Raw genomic sequence first — 20,994 nt, forward strand, 5'->3', positions numbered from 1 at the left:
TGTAAAACTGATACTAATAATGTGAAATATTTGCCCGGGCTGTATTATCACGCATAAAAATCGGACAATAGTGAGGTAATGCCAAGAAAAAATGTGCCTTTTCTTGCCTCATAATTTAGTCAATCCTGCTGCATAGTGTGGTGCTCTCCAGCTGCATAATTCCAGTAGTCCTGCCCGTGTCTAGTCAGAGTGTAGGAGAGGGAGCGTTTTTGTCTAGATTTCAGAGGGTTGCACAAAACGTAGAAAAAGAGATCTGAATTTATTTTGTATTCCCGTTGAAAACATAGATTGAAGTTAATTCACTACTTCCCATTCGTTTTCGCCTTCTTGTATTGTAGTCTTGTTGTACCATTCTAACTACAGAATCAATGGTTCCAGAATGCACAGCACAATTGACATGATATTTATTAGACAACTTGAAATCTTTGCTCTTTCTTGGGCAGCCCATTCTTAGTGAAATAGAAGTCCACAGCATCTGAAATGCTGGTCTTTGGATATGTTGTATTTCATATAGGTTTGTCGGATGTGACTGTGCAGACCTTCCTCTGCTAGTGAGTGCTATATTGTAGGCCTTCAGTGCCCATAGTGGGTGGGTGTCAACAGTTAGTCCCACTTCTATGTCTATGGCCGTCCCGCTTTTGGTTCTGAAAACATAGTCACTACTAAAAAAGCTGCCTGCCCCACCCCCTCAATTTGAAGAAAAATAATTGTAAAAGTCACCGGAGTCGCAAATCTGATTTGTGACTCTAGAATTTGTCAAGGGGCCACAATACCGAGGTCCAGGGCTGCCATTTTGTGTGTGTGGGGATTCAAAGGTCAGACATCAGGCTCGCAATTCCGAAGTAGGCCCTCCCATCAAGGATGCTGCGCAGGCCAAACGCTGAGAGTAGCAGGGTTTGGTCGCCTGCTACAGGATAGGTGTAAAGCCCGGCCAAATTAAAGGTTATGCAGCCAACCCCACTGCGCACGCCTTAAGGCCATGAGCAGCTGCAGGGAGTTGGAAAAACATTTAATAAATGAGTTATTATTTTCGCTGTAAAAACGTAAAACCACTGAAATTCATAATTTGTACATTCCAACGCGCACAAAACGCACCATCGCACCGCTATGCTCAAAACGCCAATTTGAGGAGGACAAACAAATAAATAAATAAATAAACAGCACCACATGCAACGTGGTAGGCGACGTGAGATATGAAGCCTTTTGGTGTGCATTGGATACCTTAACTGGCATTTTTTTTTTCAGATTTAGCATGTTGTAATCTTAGTACAGCGTAACTAGCTTGAGAAATCACCGCTTTACTGCCTGGGAGATTGCATGTTTTAGCACTTTAACCTGGAAAGTCAACCTTATTTGAGACTGCATCTCAATGTAGCAGTGTAAAAACCCTTAATTGATGCCTCGGATTAAACAACTTTGCTCTGAACAACCGAACTAGCTCACGTATAAGCAGCACAGCAGTAAGGCGAGAGTAACTGTTATTGTTGTAGTGTAACTTTTCAACATCACTGAATACAGTAATGTTTGTGTCCGCTTCTCCACACGGACAATGCTTCTGGGTAAATTCACTGGAAGGCTGCCTGCCCAGAGGAAGTTGTAAAAGTCACATACTTCACTATTCGTCGCTTCACCCTGCCCCCTTCGTCACCCCGCCCTCCGAAGATGAAAGGAAGCGGACATTTGTTTAGAGCTTGTAAATTCCGAACCAATTGGCCTGCGTCCCTGAATGTGAAAGGGGCTCGATAAGATCTGCTTGTAGGCCTTTGTCTGGAGTGTGCTGCGTTTTAACACCTCAATGCAGTGCTGGGAGCCTCTTCTCCTACAAGCTATCCCGGTGGCTCAGATCAATCCAAGCAGACCCAGATCAGAGGGATTTTCAAACAAAACAAAAAACTCCCCAATCCACTTATAATGGTTCTCAAAGGGTCAATGGCCAGGTCTGGTGACATGCCACCGTAATTACAGCAGATACAGTGCAAGGGCAGCAGATGCTATCTTTAGTTGCCAGATGACCGCAAGTCTCGTGTATATATATATATATATATATATATATATATATATATATATATATATATATATATATATATATATATATATATATATTTATTTACACGGTATATAAGCTCACGTGAATGCAAGCAGCAGATTTCTCTGAATATTGTAATTAACAGCAGTTTCTTGCCTGAGAGACGGCCGTACAATATACACGTTTAATAAATATAAAAACAGTGGGACCTATTTATAAAGGCATTTTGGAGCACATACAACTAATAGCACTCATGTAATACTCTTTTACATATATGACATGGCTGGCTGCGAATTGGCCTCAAACATCTGAGATGGGCATCGCCAGAGAACATTCATATACAATAGCCTAGATAGAAAGGAGCTTGTCGAATAGGAGCTGTGACTCATAGGAGTTGTATGTTCTGGGACTGCTGTATGAATACATAAAAAAGTACTACAGTGCTAGTTACCGAATTTATACAGGCTTTTGTCCCCAGTGTAACTGAAATAGTAGAACCTCTATCCTGGAGAGTAAAGTACAAGTTCGCACTAGTTGCAGCGTAGCCCAGTTTGGGCCATTCTTGCAATACGTTTGGGACTAAGCCATATTGCATTAATGTTTTTCACTGAGACAATATGAAGTGCACTGATTTTGCATCAGTTTTGTTAGCTGAGTAGCACGGAAAGGTGCAGAGATTTCGCCTACCGGTCATCCGCAAGGTGGAACTGCATCATCTGTTCCTGTTTCCGATATATCAAGACCTTAGCCCTTAGTATAAACCTCTACCAAGCATAATCGAAATCAGGTTTGGTCCATATCAGTCTACTGGTTAACACAAGAGGTATAAAAGCCCTGCAAACCTGAGGATCTCCTTTTCGGAGCGGCGGGGAACTTTCTGTAAGATGGTCCGGCGTTTATGAAATGACGCAGGTGGCCGCAATCTTCCAAAGGAAGACTAAAGTGACATTTAAAAAACGCGTTAAAATAACACGCGTAGCTTCAGAGGCTAAGTGTGAAAGAAGATGGACGTTTTCCGCATTGTTCTGTTGAGCACTTACAGTTTTGGTAAAAGAGATAAAAATGCTTTACATAAATAGGCTGGTAATTTGTGAGCGCTAATGCTTCCACCAAATGTGAATATGCTTTGCAGAAAAGGGGCGGGGGGGGGGGGGGAATGTGCCCGCCACATTTTTAAAATCCATATGAAATTGTTTTTTTTCTGAAACAGGCAAAACAAGGACGAAAGAAAAATACCGTGTCGTCTACACAGATCACCAGCGGCTAGAGCTCGAGAAGGAGTTCCTTTCGAACAGATACATCACGATTAGGAGGAAGTCGGAGCTGGCCGCCAGCCTGGGGCTCTCGGACCGACAGGTCGGTATACATGGGAATACTGGCGGCAGTGCCTCGGCCCTTCCCAGGCTTCAGGCGTGGGAAGCAGGTGGGAAGGCAGGCCGTAACCTGGTGCTACTGCAACCCAAGTGGAAGTCACACACAGGTGACAGGATGGGCTAATTTGCTCAATCTGTGTATCAATGAGTGTCGGAGGGCGAAGATTTGTCCAAGTTAAATAAAAAGCCATGGGAAAGCAGGTTTTGAGGGCCGAGTATATGCTCACTGCTGACACGGGCACAGGGCCTCGTTTCAGGGTCCATCGGCAGCCAGGCGGCAGTCGTGCATCAAAAGAAGCAGGTCGAGTAAACATTAATCTTCAATTCAGAAAAAGCCCCAAAGCAAACACAAAGCCACAAGATCTAAGCTGTTTACTGGAGTAGTGTGTGAAACATAACATGTACGTATGGATGGGTGTCTTGCGCATATTCCCAACCTCATTGAACATACTGAATACAAACTGCAGTTCTTGAAACTTTAATTTCTATCAATATAGTCGAGGTAAGCGTTTTTTCTCCTTCGATCTATGACCTGCCACGCAGAATATATATATATATATATATATATATATATATATATATATATATATATTTAAACAAAAGCGTCCTCTCAGCGAAAGCGCACTCCCACCAGGTTAATTTAGGAAAATCGAAATTCAGCAACTCACAGCGAATTCCTTTCAGTCTTTTCAAAATTCAGGCCTATATCGAAAAAACATCTCTGGACACGTGTTTCGGGGTTGATCCCCTCATCAGCAGAGAAACTAAAAAATATATCACCCTCGTAGGTGCAGCCATTGCTGGATGTGTTCCAGACCCTCATTCCTTTTAAAGACCACATACCTGGCTCGTTCAGCAAATTCAATTGCAAGCACCTGATTAATATATTCAAGTGCCAGCCCAAGTGCATGCTGGTTACGGTAGTCCTGCGCATTTGTAATTGCACCCAAGGTGGGTTGCTGGAGCCAGACAAAATCATGAAAAGAATACAATTCCTTAGTAGGCGAATTCGACGTGAATTTTCAAATTAGCTGCATATATTTCAACCTGCTGCTCGAAGTGTGACAATCCATTTTAGTCACACCGACCTGCTCAGAACACAGTGGTGCTGCTTTCCTGGCTTTTTCGATATAGGCCTGAATTTTGAAAAGACTGAAAGGAATTCGCTGTGAGTTGCTGAATTTCGATTTTCCTAAATTAACCTGGTGGGAGTGCGCTTTCGCTGAGAGGACGCTTTTGTTTAAAAAATATATATATATGTATGTATATATATATATATATACATACATATATACTACTAACTTAAATAAACGGAGAAACCTGTAGATAAAAAGAACCAGTTCCAAAATCGAAGTGAAATCAATAGAAACATTCCCCAACACATTTCAATGAATAGGTTATTACAGTAAAAAAATCTAGGGGAGAAATGGAGCACTGACACAATGATTTCTAAAGTGGCATTTACACTAGTGTTTTGGATGTCTCAGGGCCTTCCAGGGGAAATGCCATCAAGAATTAAATGGAAAAGTCCCACCCACATTATGATGGCATGCTTCATTATCAGCTTGTCCGCAAAGGTGGCTCCTTCGCAATGGCGGAGGAGCGTTGCCCCACTAGCTAAGAGCCAGCAGCAGAAAAATAAAGCGATATTTGAATATCTTCTGCTGGCTCAGCCACAGCGGGTTCAGGGAGGGGTAGGGCTGGGCCATGGGAGATGGGATGAGGAATTGTGTGCACTGGCCAAAGTCTTCATAATGAAGACTTCAGCCAGGGTATGTACATAGGCTGCATTATTTGTCTCTTTCTTAAGTGTCTTTACAAGCCTTCTTGAAAGAAGGCAAAAATCTCCACTTAGGAAGATACATTTTAAAGAAGTGCTCTGGGGTCCTCTTCTGGTGACTCTCCCAACTGCTGAGGGTCACCCCGGATTCCCCTTCTTGGGTCAAGTCAAATGGGGCTTGCTGGTCCTCTTCAGCCTTGCAACTCGTCTTTCTTTTCGTTTGCATTTGCCAAGGCTTGTTGGTTCCTGCACCACTGACCCACTGCAACCCGACAGCCGCCCTGGGACATCACCTGTATCATACCTACCATAGGGGTGACTTACAGTGACCTGGTGCTGTGACCTGTGGTGAAAGGGTGCATGCACCTTTTCACGCAGGCTGTAATGGCAGGCCTGCAGACACATTTTGTATGGGCTCCCATGGGTGGCATAATACATGCTGCAGTCCATGGACAACCCCTGGTGCCCCAATGCCCTGGGTACCTAAGTACCGTATAATAGGTAATAATATAAGGGCACCCGTATGCCAATTGTGGGGTGTGCAAAGTCCTAAGCAACCAAACGTAGAGGGAGAGAGCGCAATCACTGGGGTCCTGGTTAGCAGGATCCCAGTGAAAACAGTCCAAGCATACTGACAGTAGGCAAAAAGTGGGGGTAAAGAGTGACTTTCCTACATACATGTGTATCCATACCTGGACGACAGGTTAGTGAGAGCCCACTACTACTAAAAATGCAAACAGGATATTTCAAAGGTGATGAAAATTCTACAAGCTATAGGTTTCATGTTAAACTTATAGAAGTCATCCCCAGACATGAGCAAGAGAAGGTTTTCTTGGGCGCAAGATTCAATTCCATCCAGGCAAAGGTGTTTCCCAGTGAGAAGAGGACTCAGTCTCTGTTAGAAGAAGCTCTCCGTTACCGGAAAGGAGCAAGTTCTAACAGCGAGGACTGTGGGGAATTGTTAGGAAAGATGGCATCATGCATTCCTTTAATCTCTAATGTGAGACTACACAAAACCAATCCAGGAATGGTTTCAGAATCAATGGTTTCAAGCAACGGGGAGTTGGGAAGATTTAGTGGCTGTCTTGCAGAAGGTCCAGGAAGAAATGGTGTGGTTCAACAGCGAGGACATTACTCGGGGAAGCCTATTTCTGCAACCAACTCCATCAGTAACTGTAACCACAGATGCCTCACACATGGAATGTGGAGCTCATTTGGGCTCAATAAGGATAAGAGGGATGTGGAACAATCAGGATGCACTACAATACATAAATTGGCTGGATAAAAGACTGTTTAGCTAGCCATGAAAGCATTCCAGAATCACATTCACAGAAAGACTGTATTAATTCAGACAGACAACACAACAACATTGTTCTACTTCAACAAACAGGGAGAGACCCAATCACCCCCCCCCCCTTCAAGGTTGGCTCAACAGCTCTGGAATTGGGGGATTCAGAGTGACATGGAGACTCAGCAATTCATTTACAGGGGAAGAAGAATTGCGAGGCAGACAAATCAAGCAGAGTGGCTTCATGCTCACATGAATGGGACCTGAATCAAAAGGTGGTAGAAAACATTTTCCAACATAGGGTACACCAACAATAGACCTGTTTGTGACACCTTGGTACACAAAATGCCCAGACTTTGCCTCCAGACAACCACACCCTCAATCTCAGGGAAATTCCCTTTTAATAGAGTGGTTCGAGACATTTGCATACACTTTTCCACCAGTTCCTCGATTACACAGAGTGATCAACAAATGCAAGAGGAGCCATATGACGCTGGTTTTAATAGCGACACAACAGGCAAGACAAACATGGTACACAGAGTAGATAGAGTTAGCTCAAGGAAATTTTCAACGCCTCCCAAAAAGGCAGGACTAGCTGACTATGGGAAGGGGAAGGTTCCACACCTAAGCCAGAATATTTCAAATTAGCAGTGTGGCTCCTGAACACTTAGAATTTGGACACTTGAGGTTGCCAAAAGAGACATTAGCTGTATTAAAAGAAGCCAGAAAACCAGTAACAAGGAAATGTTATATGGCAATATGGAAAAGATTCACACTTTGGTGTATGGGAAAGAAATTAATCAAAAGGATAACAAAGGAAAAGACAGTTTTAAAACATCTAACACATCTACTACACGAAGGTCTCTCTTATGCTTCTTTAGGAGCTCATCTGGAGGCTATAGCAGCTTATTCAAGAGGTCAAATGGGAAGAAGTTTTTTGACATCACCAGTGGTGAAAAGATTCCTAGGAGCAAAGAGGATAGCTTCTCCAAGGAGCATTCCAGCGCCTACGTGGAACCTAAATTTATTTCTTACACAACTCATGAGGAAACCGCTTGAGCCGTTACACAAAGCAACTTTGCATGTGTTAGTATTAATGACTCCTTTCTTAGTGGCGATTACTTCCTTAAGCAGAGTTAGTGAGTTACAGGGACTCATTATTCAAGAAACCTATTTTCGAATTCACAAAGTTAGGATTGTCATGAGAACTGATCCGCATTTCTTACCAAAGGGGGTTTCAGACTTTCATATCAATCAATCTATCCAGATACCAAGTTTCTTTCAAAATACAAAGACTCATAAGGAAAGTAGTTTGCACACTTTGGACACAAGACATTGCATCATGTATTACACTGAAAGAACTAAACATTTTAGAAAATCTCAGCAATAGTTTGTGGCAATCTCAAAGAACCTTCGGGGAAAGCAGTGTCAAAGAACACCATTGCAAATGGATTGCAAAATTGATTCAATTATACCACTTCAATGCAGGAGAAGCATTACTAGAGCACCGGGAGCCCACTCAACACAGAAGAAAGGCGCTAAGGTTGGCTTTATGTCAAACCCTCTATTTAAAGAAATTTTTACGGCAGCATCTTGTGCTTCAGTGCATACTTTTACAAAACATTATTGTATTGATATACAAATGAGCAAAGAAGCTCAGGTGGTTCAAAGGGTGTTAAGATATTTATTTGCAAATCAACATCCATCTTCAACCCAGCCGTCACAAGAGAAGAAACTGCTTTAAAATCAATGCAAAGCATGTGAATTCAGAAAAGATTGACACTGCAAAACAAAAAGATTCTTATCTGAGGTGTAGCGACCCACCCACCTCCACCAAGAAGATGGAAAAACAGGGAAAAAAAGAATCTGAAGATGGCAAATTGGAGTGGAGACATCCAGAGGGAGTGGGTCAAAGTCACAAGAGGACACCAAATTGAGGTTCCGTCGATGCCCACCAACTAGCAAAAGTAGAGAAAAAAGATGGAGTTAAAAACAATTAGGAGAATAGTAGAAAATCCGAACCTAACCACTAGATGGCGGAATAATGCAAAGCATGTGAATCCAAAAAATCTTCAAGCTGCAAAAACTACACCTACAGGTAAGAAGCTTTTTGTTTTGACTAAGGGCCTGATTTAGAGTTTGGCAGATAAGTTACTCTGTCACAAACTTGACAGATATCCCATCCGCTGTATTATGATCTCCATAGGCTATAATAGGATTTTAATACGGCAGACGGGATATTCGTCATGTTTGTGACAGAGTAATCCCATTCACCGAACTCTAAATCAGGCACTAAGTTACCTTTTGATGGCCGTTCTATTTTTGGTCAGCAACTAGAGGACATGATTAAAAGAAATGCTGAGAACAGGAAACAGTTTGCCCCACTGAAAACCTTTTCTAAAGGAAGGGGTTCTGTTCATAAGAGAGCTTTTCCACCAGCTGTTAGAGGAAGTTTGTAGCCCTTTTGAGTGAGAGGCCATGGCCAAGGCCAGCTCATGACAAGTCTCAGTCCCAAACTCCAGCAGCACCACTGTCCCTCTAGCCTCCTCCAAGTCATGACAATCACAAGAACAACCAGTGTGCAGTTGGCTGTCTTTTTTAAAGGATGTCTGGATTCGGACAGTGTCAGACCAGTGGGCAGTCACTTTGGTGTCCAAGGGGTATCACCTGGAGTTTACACACCAGCCAAAAGACCATTATCAGTTAACTTCACTTGTGAGAGACATGAAGAAACAGCAAGCTCTATTGAAAGTTCAGGCCCTGCTATTAAGGAATGCCATTTGCCCCGTTCCACCACAGGAGCAGGACAAGAGGTACTATTCAATTCTATTTCTGGTCCATCAGGTGAATTTTGTCCAATGCTAGATCTTAAATGTCTTAACAAGTTAATCGAGCATCGCACATTCAAGATGATCACACTCCAAAGTATACTTCCATTGCTCACACATGAAGATTACCTAGGTATGCAGATATGCAGGATGTATATCTCCATCTTTACAGCCCACCAGAGGTTTTTGTGGTTTGCTGTGGGCCACCAGCATTTCCCATATCACATGTTTCATTTGGGTTGACTTCAGCCAGAAGGGTTTTTACAAAGTTCTTGGCATCTTTGGTGGGTATTCTGCATTCTTGGAGTATCCACATGTATCCCTAGCTTAATGACTGGTTAATCATTTATCCTTTTTCTAAGGCGTAAAGTGATGTTCAGGAAATGTGTTCTCTTCTTCGAAACGTCTGTTCATCCGAGGGAGGGAGGGAGGGAGTTAGCTGCAGTCAGGGCAGCTCTGCTTTCCTTTCTTCCTCAGATCAGGGGTCAGTCCGCGGGAATTGGTTGCCTTGCTTTCAGTTTCCCCTTTCATTCAATGTTTTCCGCACAAGGTGGTCCTTCGTCCTAGTCCTTCCTTTTTGCCAAAAGTCTGTTTTTCACTGCTGCCAGGGCATTGTTCCACCTGTATTTGTTCCTGAACCCCCCTCAGCTGAGGAGGAAGTTCATCATATTCTGGACATACATACAGCCCTTAAGGTTTATTTGTCCAGGAAGAGCTGCATTTTGCAAGGTGGATGCCCTTATCTGTTACCTATGGGTTACCAAATAAAGGTTCTCATCCTTCTCAATCAACTCTGTAGATGGATCAAGTCTACCATTGTCCTGTGTTACGGATTAGCGCAAGTTCTTCTTCCGTCATTGAGGGTAGATCCATTAATGGGTTGCCAGCTTCCTGGGCTTCTTCTGGAGGGCTTCTTTCAGAGAAATCTTCTGTGCTGCTACATGGCAATCTCCTCATACTTTCCTTCCTCGTTATCGAGTTCAGTTGGGTGATGGTTTTTCTACTTCATTTGGTGAGTGTGTCTTCTCAGCTGTTTCAGACATGTAATTTGTGCTAGTATTTTCATATATTGATCTTTATTAAAGTACTGATACTTTGCATTCACTCGATGTTGGTGTGCTTTCCTATAATCAGTCCTATATTGATTGGGTATTCTCTTGCAGGTAAGGACTGTATCAGGGAAGATATGAGAAGGAGATAATGCCCTGGTCACGTAGCAACACTTCATTATTCTGAGTCCAAATCTTCCCCAATACAGTCCTAATGACCCCCCACCCACGAGGATGGGATTGATTATAATTAGGGCTCCCTGTTTTCCGTTTTTACTGATTTTTACAAATAACTACAGACAGAAAGCATTATGTTTCTTTTCTGTATTTATCTTTAAAAGCAGAAAAATACAGATAATTTGGCTTCTTTTGAGTGACTCTCCATGCTAAGATTAATGACTGACTTTCAGACAAATAGCTGTACATATAGTCAGCATGGGGAGTTACAAAACTCAAGCAGATTTGCTTAAATTACTCTATATCGCAACATGTACTTGTGCTATTATTCTAATTGTTTAATGTTGTGTTATTATTTTAGGGGGTGTAATGTGCTAAAACCTGACAGGCATCAAAGTATGAGTGCACGTTTATCCGTTAAATTAATGTGGAAATATGAGTTATCACCCCATCTGTTCACAAGACACAAAATAAATATGGAGAAATAGAAATAAAACTGACAAAAAAGAAATATGGATAAATACAGAAGGAAATGTTCAAAAAATAAATAACATAAAATCAGGAGCCCTAATTATAATGTGGGTTGATTTTCTCTTAGAGAGATTGTACATAAACAGGAAGTGGTGTTAGTGTTCCTCTCATTTCTACTGACTGCTGGGTATGGCAGCCATATCGGGAGGATTTTAGATCAACTGGGGAACAACTTCTGCAGGATGAAAATGGAATCATGTTGGTAAGGACTGTATCAGGGAAGACTTGGACTCGAATGAAGATTACCAGTAAGGAACCGTGGCATTCCTGTGTCCTGTGCTTGGATGAGAGAGGATGTTCAAATTTGTTGGTCCAGGAAAGAGAAAGATGTGCTTTCAAGGCCTGGGCCATATGGTCTAACACCTATGTGAAGCCTTGACACTCATCAAAAAAAGGACTGATTCATTTGCCCTTAGTTTTCACATGAACCTGAAACTCATCGGGAACTCTAGTTATACTATGGAGCAAAAACAGAAAGACCTGATAGAAAAAGAAAGCGTAATAGCAGATCAAGCACATGAGACTGACAATAAAAAAAAACTACTAATTTCAAGCAATAGGCCAACTGTAAGCCCACTGTATTTGCTTAGTAAGCCCAGACTAGGCTTTTCACCACCAGACAATTTGATCTGTCCGGCAGGCGAGACCTAAAAAGAACGCAGGCTGTGACCTGAGATGGGACGACGTCAAATACTGTAGGTTGCCCCAGGTTAAGTGTGATTAGTTAATCTAATCCTACAGCTACAGATACTATTAGTTTCTGCAATCAACAGTGTATGCATAATACCTCAGTGCTGGACCCAATATTGTTTTGGGCTGTAGACTCTTTGCACTTTTCTCCTGCTAACCAGTGATAAAGTCACTAAGCTCCCCCTTTTCAACATGGTGAAATCTGCATATCCCTCATTGACATGTTTAACTTACCATACGTCCCTAGTATATGGCACAAAGGGTACCCAAGGCAAGTAAGTTAAATGCCCCTAGCGGTCAACAACACCCACTGTGCAATCCACTACAGTAACAGTGCAAACATGACTGAAGACCTACAATTTGTAGCCCAGCTGTGGCAGTTTTCATCTACAAATTTGATATATCAAAATAAATGCTTTTGATAGATCAAAACCTTCCTTTTAAATATTTATAAGTCACCCCTCTGTAAGCCTTATTGCACATAAGGCGGTGTGCTTGGTAGTAGAACATATAGGAATTTAATGTTAAAGGTCCTTACAGTGAAAAAAGCCCAAAAGAATAAGTTACTTACCTTCGGTAACGCTTTTTCTGGTGGATACATTAACTACCTGTGGATTCCTCACCTAAAGAATTCTCCCCTCGCGCCAGCTTCAACGGAAATTTCTTCTAGCTCTGCACGTCGACGATGACGTCACAATCGCCCGACTCCACGTGACGCCGTATGACGTCATCTAGGCAATAAGAAGCCCTCGTCGACATGCAGACGTCAGTTATCACCATTTTTTACGTGCCTTAGAGGCGAACAGGAGAAAATTTGACCTTGAAGAGAACATAATCACATCCAAAGAATTGAAAACGCAAAATTTATTATACTAAAAATAGCAAGAAATCAAATATGCCAGTCAAAATTAATCATGAGTACTTGAATTATCAAGACTAGAGCAAGAAATACATATATACATGCTTTAACTATATACCAAAAGTAGGCATACATATATATATATATATATATATATATATATATATATATATATATGTATATATATATACAGTATATATGTATATATATATATATATATACACACATATATACAAGACAATAGGCGCTCACCCAAGGATTTCGTGGAACAACCATTCAGGCAATGGGGAGGCGGATGGGACCGTGAGGAATCCACAGGTAGTTAATGTATCCACCAGAAAAAGCGTTACAGAAGGTAAGTAACTTATTCTTCTGATGGATACACCTACCTGTGGATTCCTCACCTAAAGAATAGAGTCCCAAAGCAGTACTACCTCTGGAGGTGGGTGCCCGAATGGTCAAACCAAGTAATCCTGCAGCACAGAGCGAGCAAAATGGCCATCCCTCCTAACCTCAGAATCCAAACAATATTGTTTGACAAAAGTATGGAGGGATGCCCAAGTTGCCGCCCTGCAGATGTCAACCACAGGAACACCCCTAGCCAAAGCCGAAGAAGCAGCCTTAGCTCTGGTAGAATGGGCACGAAGCCCCACAGGTGGTTCTTTCTTAGCTAAGGAATAACAAAGCTTAATACAGAGAATGACCCACCTGGATAGCGTTCTCTTGTGGACTGCTCTACCTTTCCTCTTCCCCACGTATCCAACGAAGAGCTGATCATCTTGCCTGAACTCACTAGTCCTGTCGACAAAGAAGCTCAATGCTCTTTGTGGATCCAGTCGGTGGAGCCTCTCTTCCTCTTTGGATGGATGAGGCGGAGGGTAAAAGGAAGAAAGAGTAATAGACTGCCCCAAGTGAAAGGGTGTAACAACCTTCGGGAGGAAAGCCGCCTTGGTCCTTAACACCACTTTGTCTCTAAAGAAGGAAAGGTATGGAGACTCTACACTAAGAGCCTGAAGCTCACTGACTCTTCTGGCCAATGTTATGGCTACCAGGAATACAGTCTTAAGAACCAGCAAACGCAAAGCACAAGAATGCATTGGTTCAAATGGCGATCCCATTAGAAATGCTAAAACTAAATTAAGGTCCCATTGAGGCATAACAAATGGTGAGGGCGGAAACTTATTAGTGAGCCCCTTAACAAACCTCAAAACAATTGGGGACTTAAACAAGGAAGGTTGATCAGGGAGGCACAGAAAAGCCGACAGTGCAGATAAATAGCCCTTAACTGTGGCAACTGCACAACCCTTCTGTGCCAAGGAAAGAGCAAATGATAATATATCAGACAAGTGAGCCTTTAAGGGATCAATTCGGTTCTCTCCACACCAACGTACAAATTTAGCCCATCGATTTGGTGGAGCATCGCCTGGCCGATAAAATAACATCCACCACTTCCGGTGGGAGAGAAAAAACACTCAGATTGCCCCGTTCAAATCTCCAGGCATGAAGGTGCAGACTCTGGAGGTGGGGGTGTAGAATCTGCCCCTGCGACTGCGAGAGGAGGTCCACCCTGTAAGGGAGACGGAGCGGAGGGCACAGAGAGAGTTGGAGAAGGTCTGTGTACCACACCCTTCTTGGCCAGTCCGGAGCTATCAAGATGACCTGGGCTCGGTCTTGGCGGATCTTCCTCAGAACTCGAGGAATCAGGGGTATGAGAGGAAACTCGTAAAGCAACTGACCCTTCCAGGACATCTGAAACGCGTCCCCCAAAGCTCCTTTCACTGGATACTGGAGGCTGCAAAATAACGGGCACTGCGCGTTCTCCTGAGTAGCAAACAGATCTCTGGAATCTGCCACGAAAGGAGGAGCCACGTCCAAAATCACCTAAACCTCCTATACGATCTAAAGGAAGAGGAAGTAGCTGTCTGAAGTCCTAACGACCTCGCTGTGGCTCTGCTCTCTTTGAACCGTTCAAGAGCAGAATCTGCCTTTGTCCCAAAGAGTTTTTCTCCATCAAAAGGCAGATCCAGGAGAGTCACCTGCACATCCGTAGAAAAGCCTGATGAGCGCAGCCAAGCCTGACGTCTCGATACTATGGATGTGCCCATAGCCCTTGCCACAGAGTCAGAGGTGTCCAACCCAGACTGGATCACCTGGGTGGCCGCCGCCTGAGCGTCCGCTAGCAAATGCAACACCTCTTGCGGCAAGTTTGGATGACCTTTTGCTTCCTCTATAAGGGCATGAATATAACGTCCCAAAATGCAGGTTGCATTGGTCGACTTCAAGGCCATACTGCATGACGAAAAGGCCTTCTTTGCAGCGTGGTCCATTTTCTTTGACTCCCTGTCCGCAGGAGTTCCGGGGAACGAACCAGGAGACGACGGGGAAGAACAGGAATCCTGAACAACCAAACTCTCCGGAGTTGGATGTTTGGAGAGGAAGTCCGGGTCACCTGCAGCCGCACGATAGCGCCTTGCTACCGCCCTGTTGACAGCTGTAGAAGTCACAGGTTTCTTCCAAATGTCCTTGATGGGGTCAAGGAGAGCCTCATTGAAGGGCAAGAGAGGCTCCGCCACCACAGAGGCCGGATGCAGCACTTCCGTCAAAAGGTTCCTTTTCACCTCAGCAGCCGGAAGAGGAAGATGTAAAATGTCTGCAGCCTTCCTTTTTACTGCATAAAAAGATAAAGCCTCTTCAGTATACTCCCCAGGGGAAGCCAAATCCCGTTCAGGGGAAGTATCAATACTGCTCGCAGTGTCCAGTCCCTGAAAATCACCCGAAGGCTCCAAGATTTCGCCTTCTTCCAGATGTTGCCTGCTATATTCCTCTTCCTCCAGGAGGCGCAAAGCTAGACGTCTGGACCGGAGTCTGGACTCGAGATCCGGCGTCGATAAGGTGTCGGCCGACGCCGAAGATCTTCGCCGGATGCATCCGACTCCAGACCCTCTGGCGCCACAGGCACCTTGATAGTAGACTGGATCCGTGGAGAATCCCCCGGCGCCGGAGTTGCCGACGTTGTAGGCTTCACTGGTCTCCTTGGTGACGCCAAGGGCATCGGCGCCGTAGCGGCTCCAGATGGCAAAAATGGCATGAAGGGCATCGGCTTGTAAGGAGCCAGAGCATCCAAATTAAAAGCCAAAGGGCCCGACGGACCCGCATGCCCTCCACCAGGCGCCATGGTGGAAAAGATATTGAACATGGCATTTAAAAATGCCGCAGGATCCGTACCCGGCACCGGGAAAGCTGGGTATGCTTGCGGTGTCGGCATAGAAGCCGAAAGATGGGCCAGGCAACTCCTGCTCCGGAGAAGCCGCCGGCTCCTGAAGAGGCTCGACTTCAAACACCGACAAAGGTGAAGTCGGAGTCGTAGGAGGTGGAGTAGTGACGGTCGGGCTAATCTCCCACGTCGGACGGCGCCGAGCTGATGGAGATGCAGATCTGGACCTGGACCGACCACTACTCGATCGGCGCCGGGAGTCGTGACGGCGCCGAGAGTCTCCATGACGACGATGAGTCCTCGAAGATTTCGAAGAGGACTCTCTCCGATGCCGCCTTTCCTTCCTCTTCTTGGAACGGGCCAGGAACAATTTAGCCTCTCTTTCCTTAAGCGCCTTAGGGTTCATGCGTTGGCAGGAACCGCATGACTCGACCTCATGGTCGGAACTAAGGTAACAGATACAATTTTCATGGGGGTCAGTGACCGACATTCGACCCCCACACTGGTTACAAGGCTTAAAACCAGATTTTCTTGGCTGCGACATTGTAACTACAGATGCGCAACTGTAGCTCCCTGCTAGCCTCGAAGAAAAAACGTTATTCGAAGGCACTGAAAAAAGGGAACTGACGTCTGCACGTCGACGAGGGCTTCTTATTGCCTAGATGACGTCATACGGCGTTGCATGGAGTCGGGCGATTGTGACATCATCCTCAACGTGCAGAGCTAGAAGAAATTTCCGTTGAAGCTGGCGCGAGGGGAGAATTCTTTAGGTGAGGAATGCACAGGTAGGTGTATCCATCAGAAGCTGTTTTTACTAAAGCAAGTATGACTGTTCCATAGGAAAACACTGGGTTATAGTATTCAATTTAATAATGCTAATTTAGTTGAGGAAACAGCTAGAAAAATAACGAAACAACTATTTTGTAATAATTATTAAAATCCAAGTCAGATTTTTTATAAATATTAAGGAAAATTTAATTTTAGAAAGTTACTGTTTCCTGACTTAAGACTCTAGAGGCCCATTTGTATTTATTCTTCCACTTCTGGCAGCCAGTCATTAGCATTTGAAAAGGTATGAAAACTTCTCCCAGAGCAGAAAACAGAGGCCTTGATGTGGAGAGGTGGTGTAGGCGCATGAAATGGATTGACTTCAAAGAGGTCTCCTTTGTCATAGGCAAATGTTTGCTGACATCTGGGCAGGACACTTTCTTCATCCCCCTGGCAAGCAGGCTGAAATCACAGTGGGTCTCTTTTTCACACTGCAGTGTCAAATCCTGCTGGAGCGGCATGTCCTGCTTAATATATCTGCTGCGGTTTTACATATAGCATTTGGGGTGCACTTCAAAGGGTAAGAACTGGATGCCAAAACAATTATTTTGTATTTACTGTCTGATTGCTGGAAAACCCTGCTTTGTTCTGCCAGACCTCTGTTTCTGAGTTTATTGGGGGTACAATGACTGCCCCAAACTGGACATCCAGTTCTAGATATGTCAGAGACCCAGGTTTAGTGTAGCAGAATAATTCTGCCATCTTAAAAATGACCAAGTGAGTAGGATTGGCCCGGAGAACATTTATTCCATTGATTAAGGCATGCCCAGGAGTCATGCCCACCCACTAGCTCATGCCAGGCATAATTGTGGCATCTTGAGACACCCACCTAGGAACATTCCTGGTGAAGATCAGAAGACGTTAGAACCTGCTGTCTGCTTGCTGAGAAGAGCAATGAAAGCCTACGCCTGTTCTATCTTGTACCAGGACAAAGAAAAGGACTCCAAGGTTCGTAAGGCTGCCCTCCTGATAAAGCTACAATGTCACATCAAGCTACTAGAGGCCTTTTCTGCCCAGCATGCCATTGACAACTAAACCTGGACTGCACGCTGCTGTGGGGCTCTGCTCAACATCTGTGCATCTCTTGAATGCTTCTCTGAGGTCCAGAAGGTGGGGGAGGAGGGCTTTAGACGTGTACTCTTGTATTGGATTGAGACTTAAATGATTCAAAGGGTAAATTCTCTAACCAGGACAAACCTGGTTGGTGTATCTGACCTGCACTTCATCACAGTCGGTGTCAAATTGCGAGTAAGTCTCAGATTGCGCCTAAATCCCAGTGTACCACAATTGACTATCACAGGCGCTTCATGCTTCTTAAAACATTAAAAAATCATATCTGATTCCCTTTGTAGGACTTGTGTTATTTCAGTGTCAATTTGTTTTTTTACATTTCACTCAACTTTTCTAATTTGTTTTGGGATTTTTAATATTTTGACTTTCAACTTTATTACTTTTTGGGTACTGTATAAATACTTTACATATTGCCCTAAATTAAGCCTGACTGCTCTGTGCCACAGCTACCAGAGGGTTGAGCTCAGGTTAGTTTAGTTACTTTAAGTGTTCACCCTGACAAGAGTTGTGATTATTCTTTAAGACAGGCAGTCACCCACCACAAATAATAACAGGGGTGGCTCCTTCGCAATGGCAAAGGAGCATCTCCCAAACGGCTAAGCCAGGAGCTGAAAGATAAGATAATATCTAATTATCGTTTTATCTTTCAGCTCCTGGTTCATCCAGCATCCTGTTCAGGGAGGAGCAGGGCAGGCCCACGGGAGGGGGGAGAGGGGCAGGGAGGAGGAGAGAGTGTGCACCTAAGTACAAGTGTGTTTGGCCCGCTGTCTGAGGCCGGCCAAACACACATGCACACTCAGGTTTCTCCGGCCCGGCTGTTTGAACAAATGGGCTGGAGAAACTGCACAGACCCTAGGGTTGTGTCTGAGCGGCAGTCCAAGCCTCTCAGACCAATCTTGATGCTGCTTTCATGCTATCTTCAGCCTGAAAGCAGTGCCGAGATTGCTGGGGAGCCTGTGTTGGTGTCCCAGTGAATGCTGGGACATCAGAAGAGGAGCAACAAGCGAGGCGGCAGAAGACGGTGGTGACGGGAAAAGTTTTTTTTTATTTTGTTTTATTCCCTCCTATCCCTGTCCCTTCCCCCACCCGCCGTTCACCTTGAGATTTGTGGCAGTCGCCACTAAATATTAATCCAATTTCTTACACTCAGGTAGACTAATTCAAAGACTAAACAAGACTAGAAGTGTCCGGATTTCACCAGTGTTATTTTTGGGCTGGTTGTGATAAAGTATACTCTGTACTACAAATGAGGCATATAAATGCCACACACAGGCAGACTGAAACAAAAATGTCACATAGATGCACATTGTAAACATGGCAGCTATGGGAAATATCTAAAATTCCTCATGGCATGCTTGTACTTAAAGCGTCTTCTCAAACAGTGGAGCCCGATTCTGTTCATGTGCTGTGGCCTCACAGTGTATCATTTAGATGGACCATGATTCCAGAGTGGTGACAGCCGTTTGTCGGTTGTGGTCCACTTGCATTACAGGCACTTTTTAGGCTACTATTTCAAACATTGCAGGTGTAAATCAAAGAGGACCAGTTACAATTGACACTGAAATGAACAAGAAACACACATGCAGATTCTACGTGGGTCTCACACCTATGTGAAATTTTGGAGCGTATCAAATTGGGAAGTAGCAACAGGTCCACTTGCCCTTGGTTCTGACTGGAACCCAGAAGAACGTACTGCAAACATCTGTTGTACTCGGGAGACAAAAAGAGAAATAACTGACAGAAAAATAAAGAGTAACAGCAGAGCAATTTGACTACAGTGTTTCTCAACATGAGAGTTCTTTATTAAGTAAACGTAATTAATCTACTTTCTTTGTTTCAACCGGTGCAGGATTACAGTTATTATATCTAGGGCAGGGGTTCCCAACCTGTGGTCCGGGGACCCCTGGGGGTCCGCAAAGCCTTCTCAGGGGGTCCGTGAGAGCCTAGAAAATTAAAAAATATTAACAAATATTGACAAATTAGGTCCCCAGCTTCCAGTAATGACTCAGACGGGGGTCCCCGGATTCCCTTGATGATTCAGTGGGGGTCGCTGGGTTCCATTAATGTTAAAGTGGGGGTCCACAGAAATCAAAAGGTTGGGAACCACTGATCTAGGGGACTTATTATTATTTAATTTTTTTCAAGTTAGAGCGCTCTCCCTGTCACCTCATGTCTGTTATTCTTCACATATTCAATGTGTTCCAATTTTATTGTTACAGAGTTAAAGCGTGGGGTGGTTTTTCAAAGACAAATTACCACTGTCCAAGGGGTGCTGAGAGTCTCCCAGCACAATGGAGCATTGCCTTTTTTTATCTTGCGGAACGGTATGCTATGCATGGCAGGACTAGGAAAGTAAAAACAACACAGGTAGCCCTAGTCTAAATGCGAAGTTTAAGATCGCGGTTGTGCTGGGTTTCCAATGACAGTCACATGTCCACGCAACATTACTGTGTGGACATTTAACTTAATAAGGAAGCACAAGTGGGTCAAATAGTATTAAAGCATCTATTTGCAAGCACAAGCTTATTTCACCCAACCCATCCTCCAAAAATAAGAAGGATACCAATACAAAATCACTGAGCATGAATGCCTCTGACCCACTCAAAATCAACCCTTTATTAAGGACTTGTTGCAGGTATAGTCAATATAGCCTACCTGACAGTTTCCCTGATTACAAATTCACACTGTCCTGTAGAACTCTTAACGTCCTCCCATGGCATTCTCCTACAAACCGTTCTGTTATCAGTGCATCTGTCGTACCACGTCAAATATTTAAGGTGGTCATATTTAGATTCTCAAGTGAAATTATAACTCTTAAATTCACAGTTTGATCAGTGCCTCCCCTTGTGAGTCATTAACAGATTAGACCCTAGACATAAAAAATCATCCCTATTTTTATCTCAATATTTGCAATCTTTAGCAGGCATATCAACACGGAGATGTAGTTTATGAATAGGCCTCATGTGTAAGTGCCCACCCTAAAGATCAAACAGCAGGGGTAGATCTCTCTCCCCTTTCACCTGCTTACCCACTTACCGTCTCTCCTCCAGCCATACCTCGATCCTGCACCAATGGCACCTATCATGTGTCAAATTCTCCCAAAGGGGAGGGACTCAGACACATCCATGAAGGCCAGGTAGATCTCTTTTTACTCCTGCTATGGGAACCAACAGCATGGGAAACCCTCACCACAACCAAACAGTTCTACCATTTTGCCTGCCTCCATGGCTCACCAACTAAGTAAACTGCAAAACTCATGATGTGGTGAGTTGCCATACTG

At 44.0% G+C, this 20,994-nt stretch overlaps 1 protein-coding gene across 1 annotated transcript in view; it reads left to right on the top strand.

Moving 5' to 3' along the window:
- Positions 1–20,994, top strand: part of CDX4 (caudal type homeobox 4) — a 73,803-nt gene that overhangs the window by 45,983 nt on the left and 6,826 nt on the right. Inside the window, exon 2 of the mRNA XM_069210698.1 lies at positions 3,237–3,382. Coding sequence (XP_069066799.1) covers positions 3,237–3,382 — 146 coding nt within the window. The remainder of the gene's footprint in view (positions 1–3,236; positions 3,383–20,994) is intronic.

Source organism: Pleurodeles waltl, chromosome 2_1 (genome assembly GCF_031143425.1).
Source record: "Pleurodeles waltl isolate 20211129_DDA chromosome 2_1, aPleWal1.hap1.20221129, whole genome shotgun sequence".
NCBI classification, from domain to species: Eukaryota; Metazoa; Chordata; class Amphibia; order Caudata; family Salamandridae; genus Pleurodeles; species Pleurodeles waltl.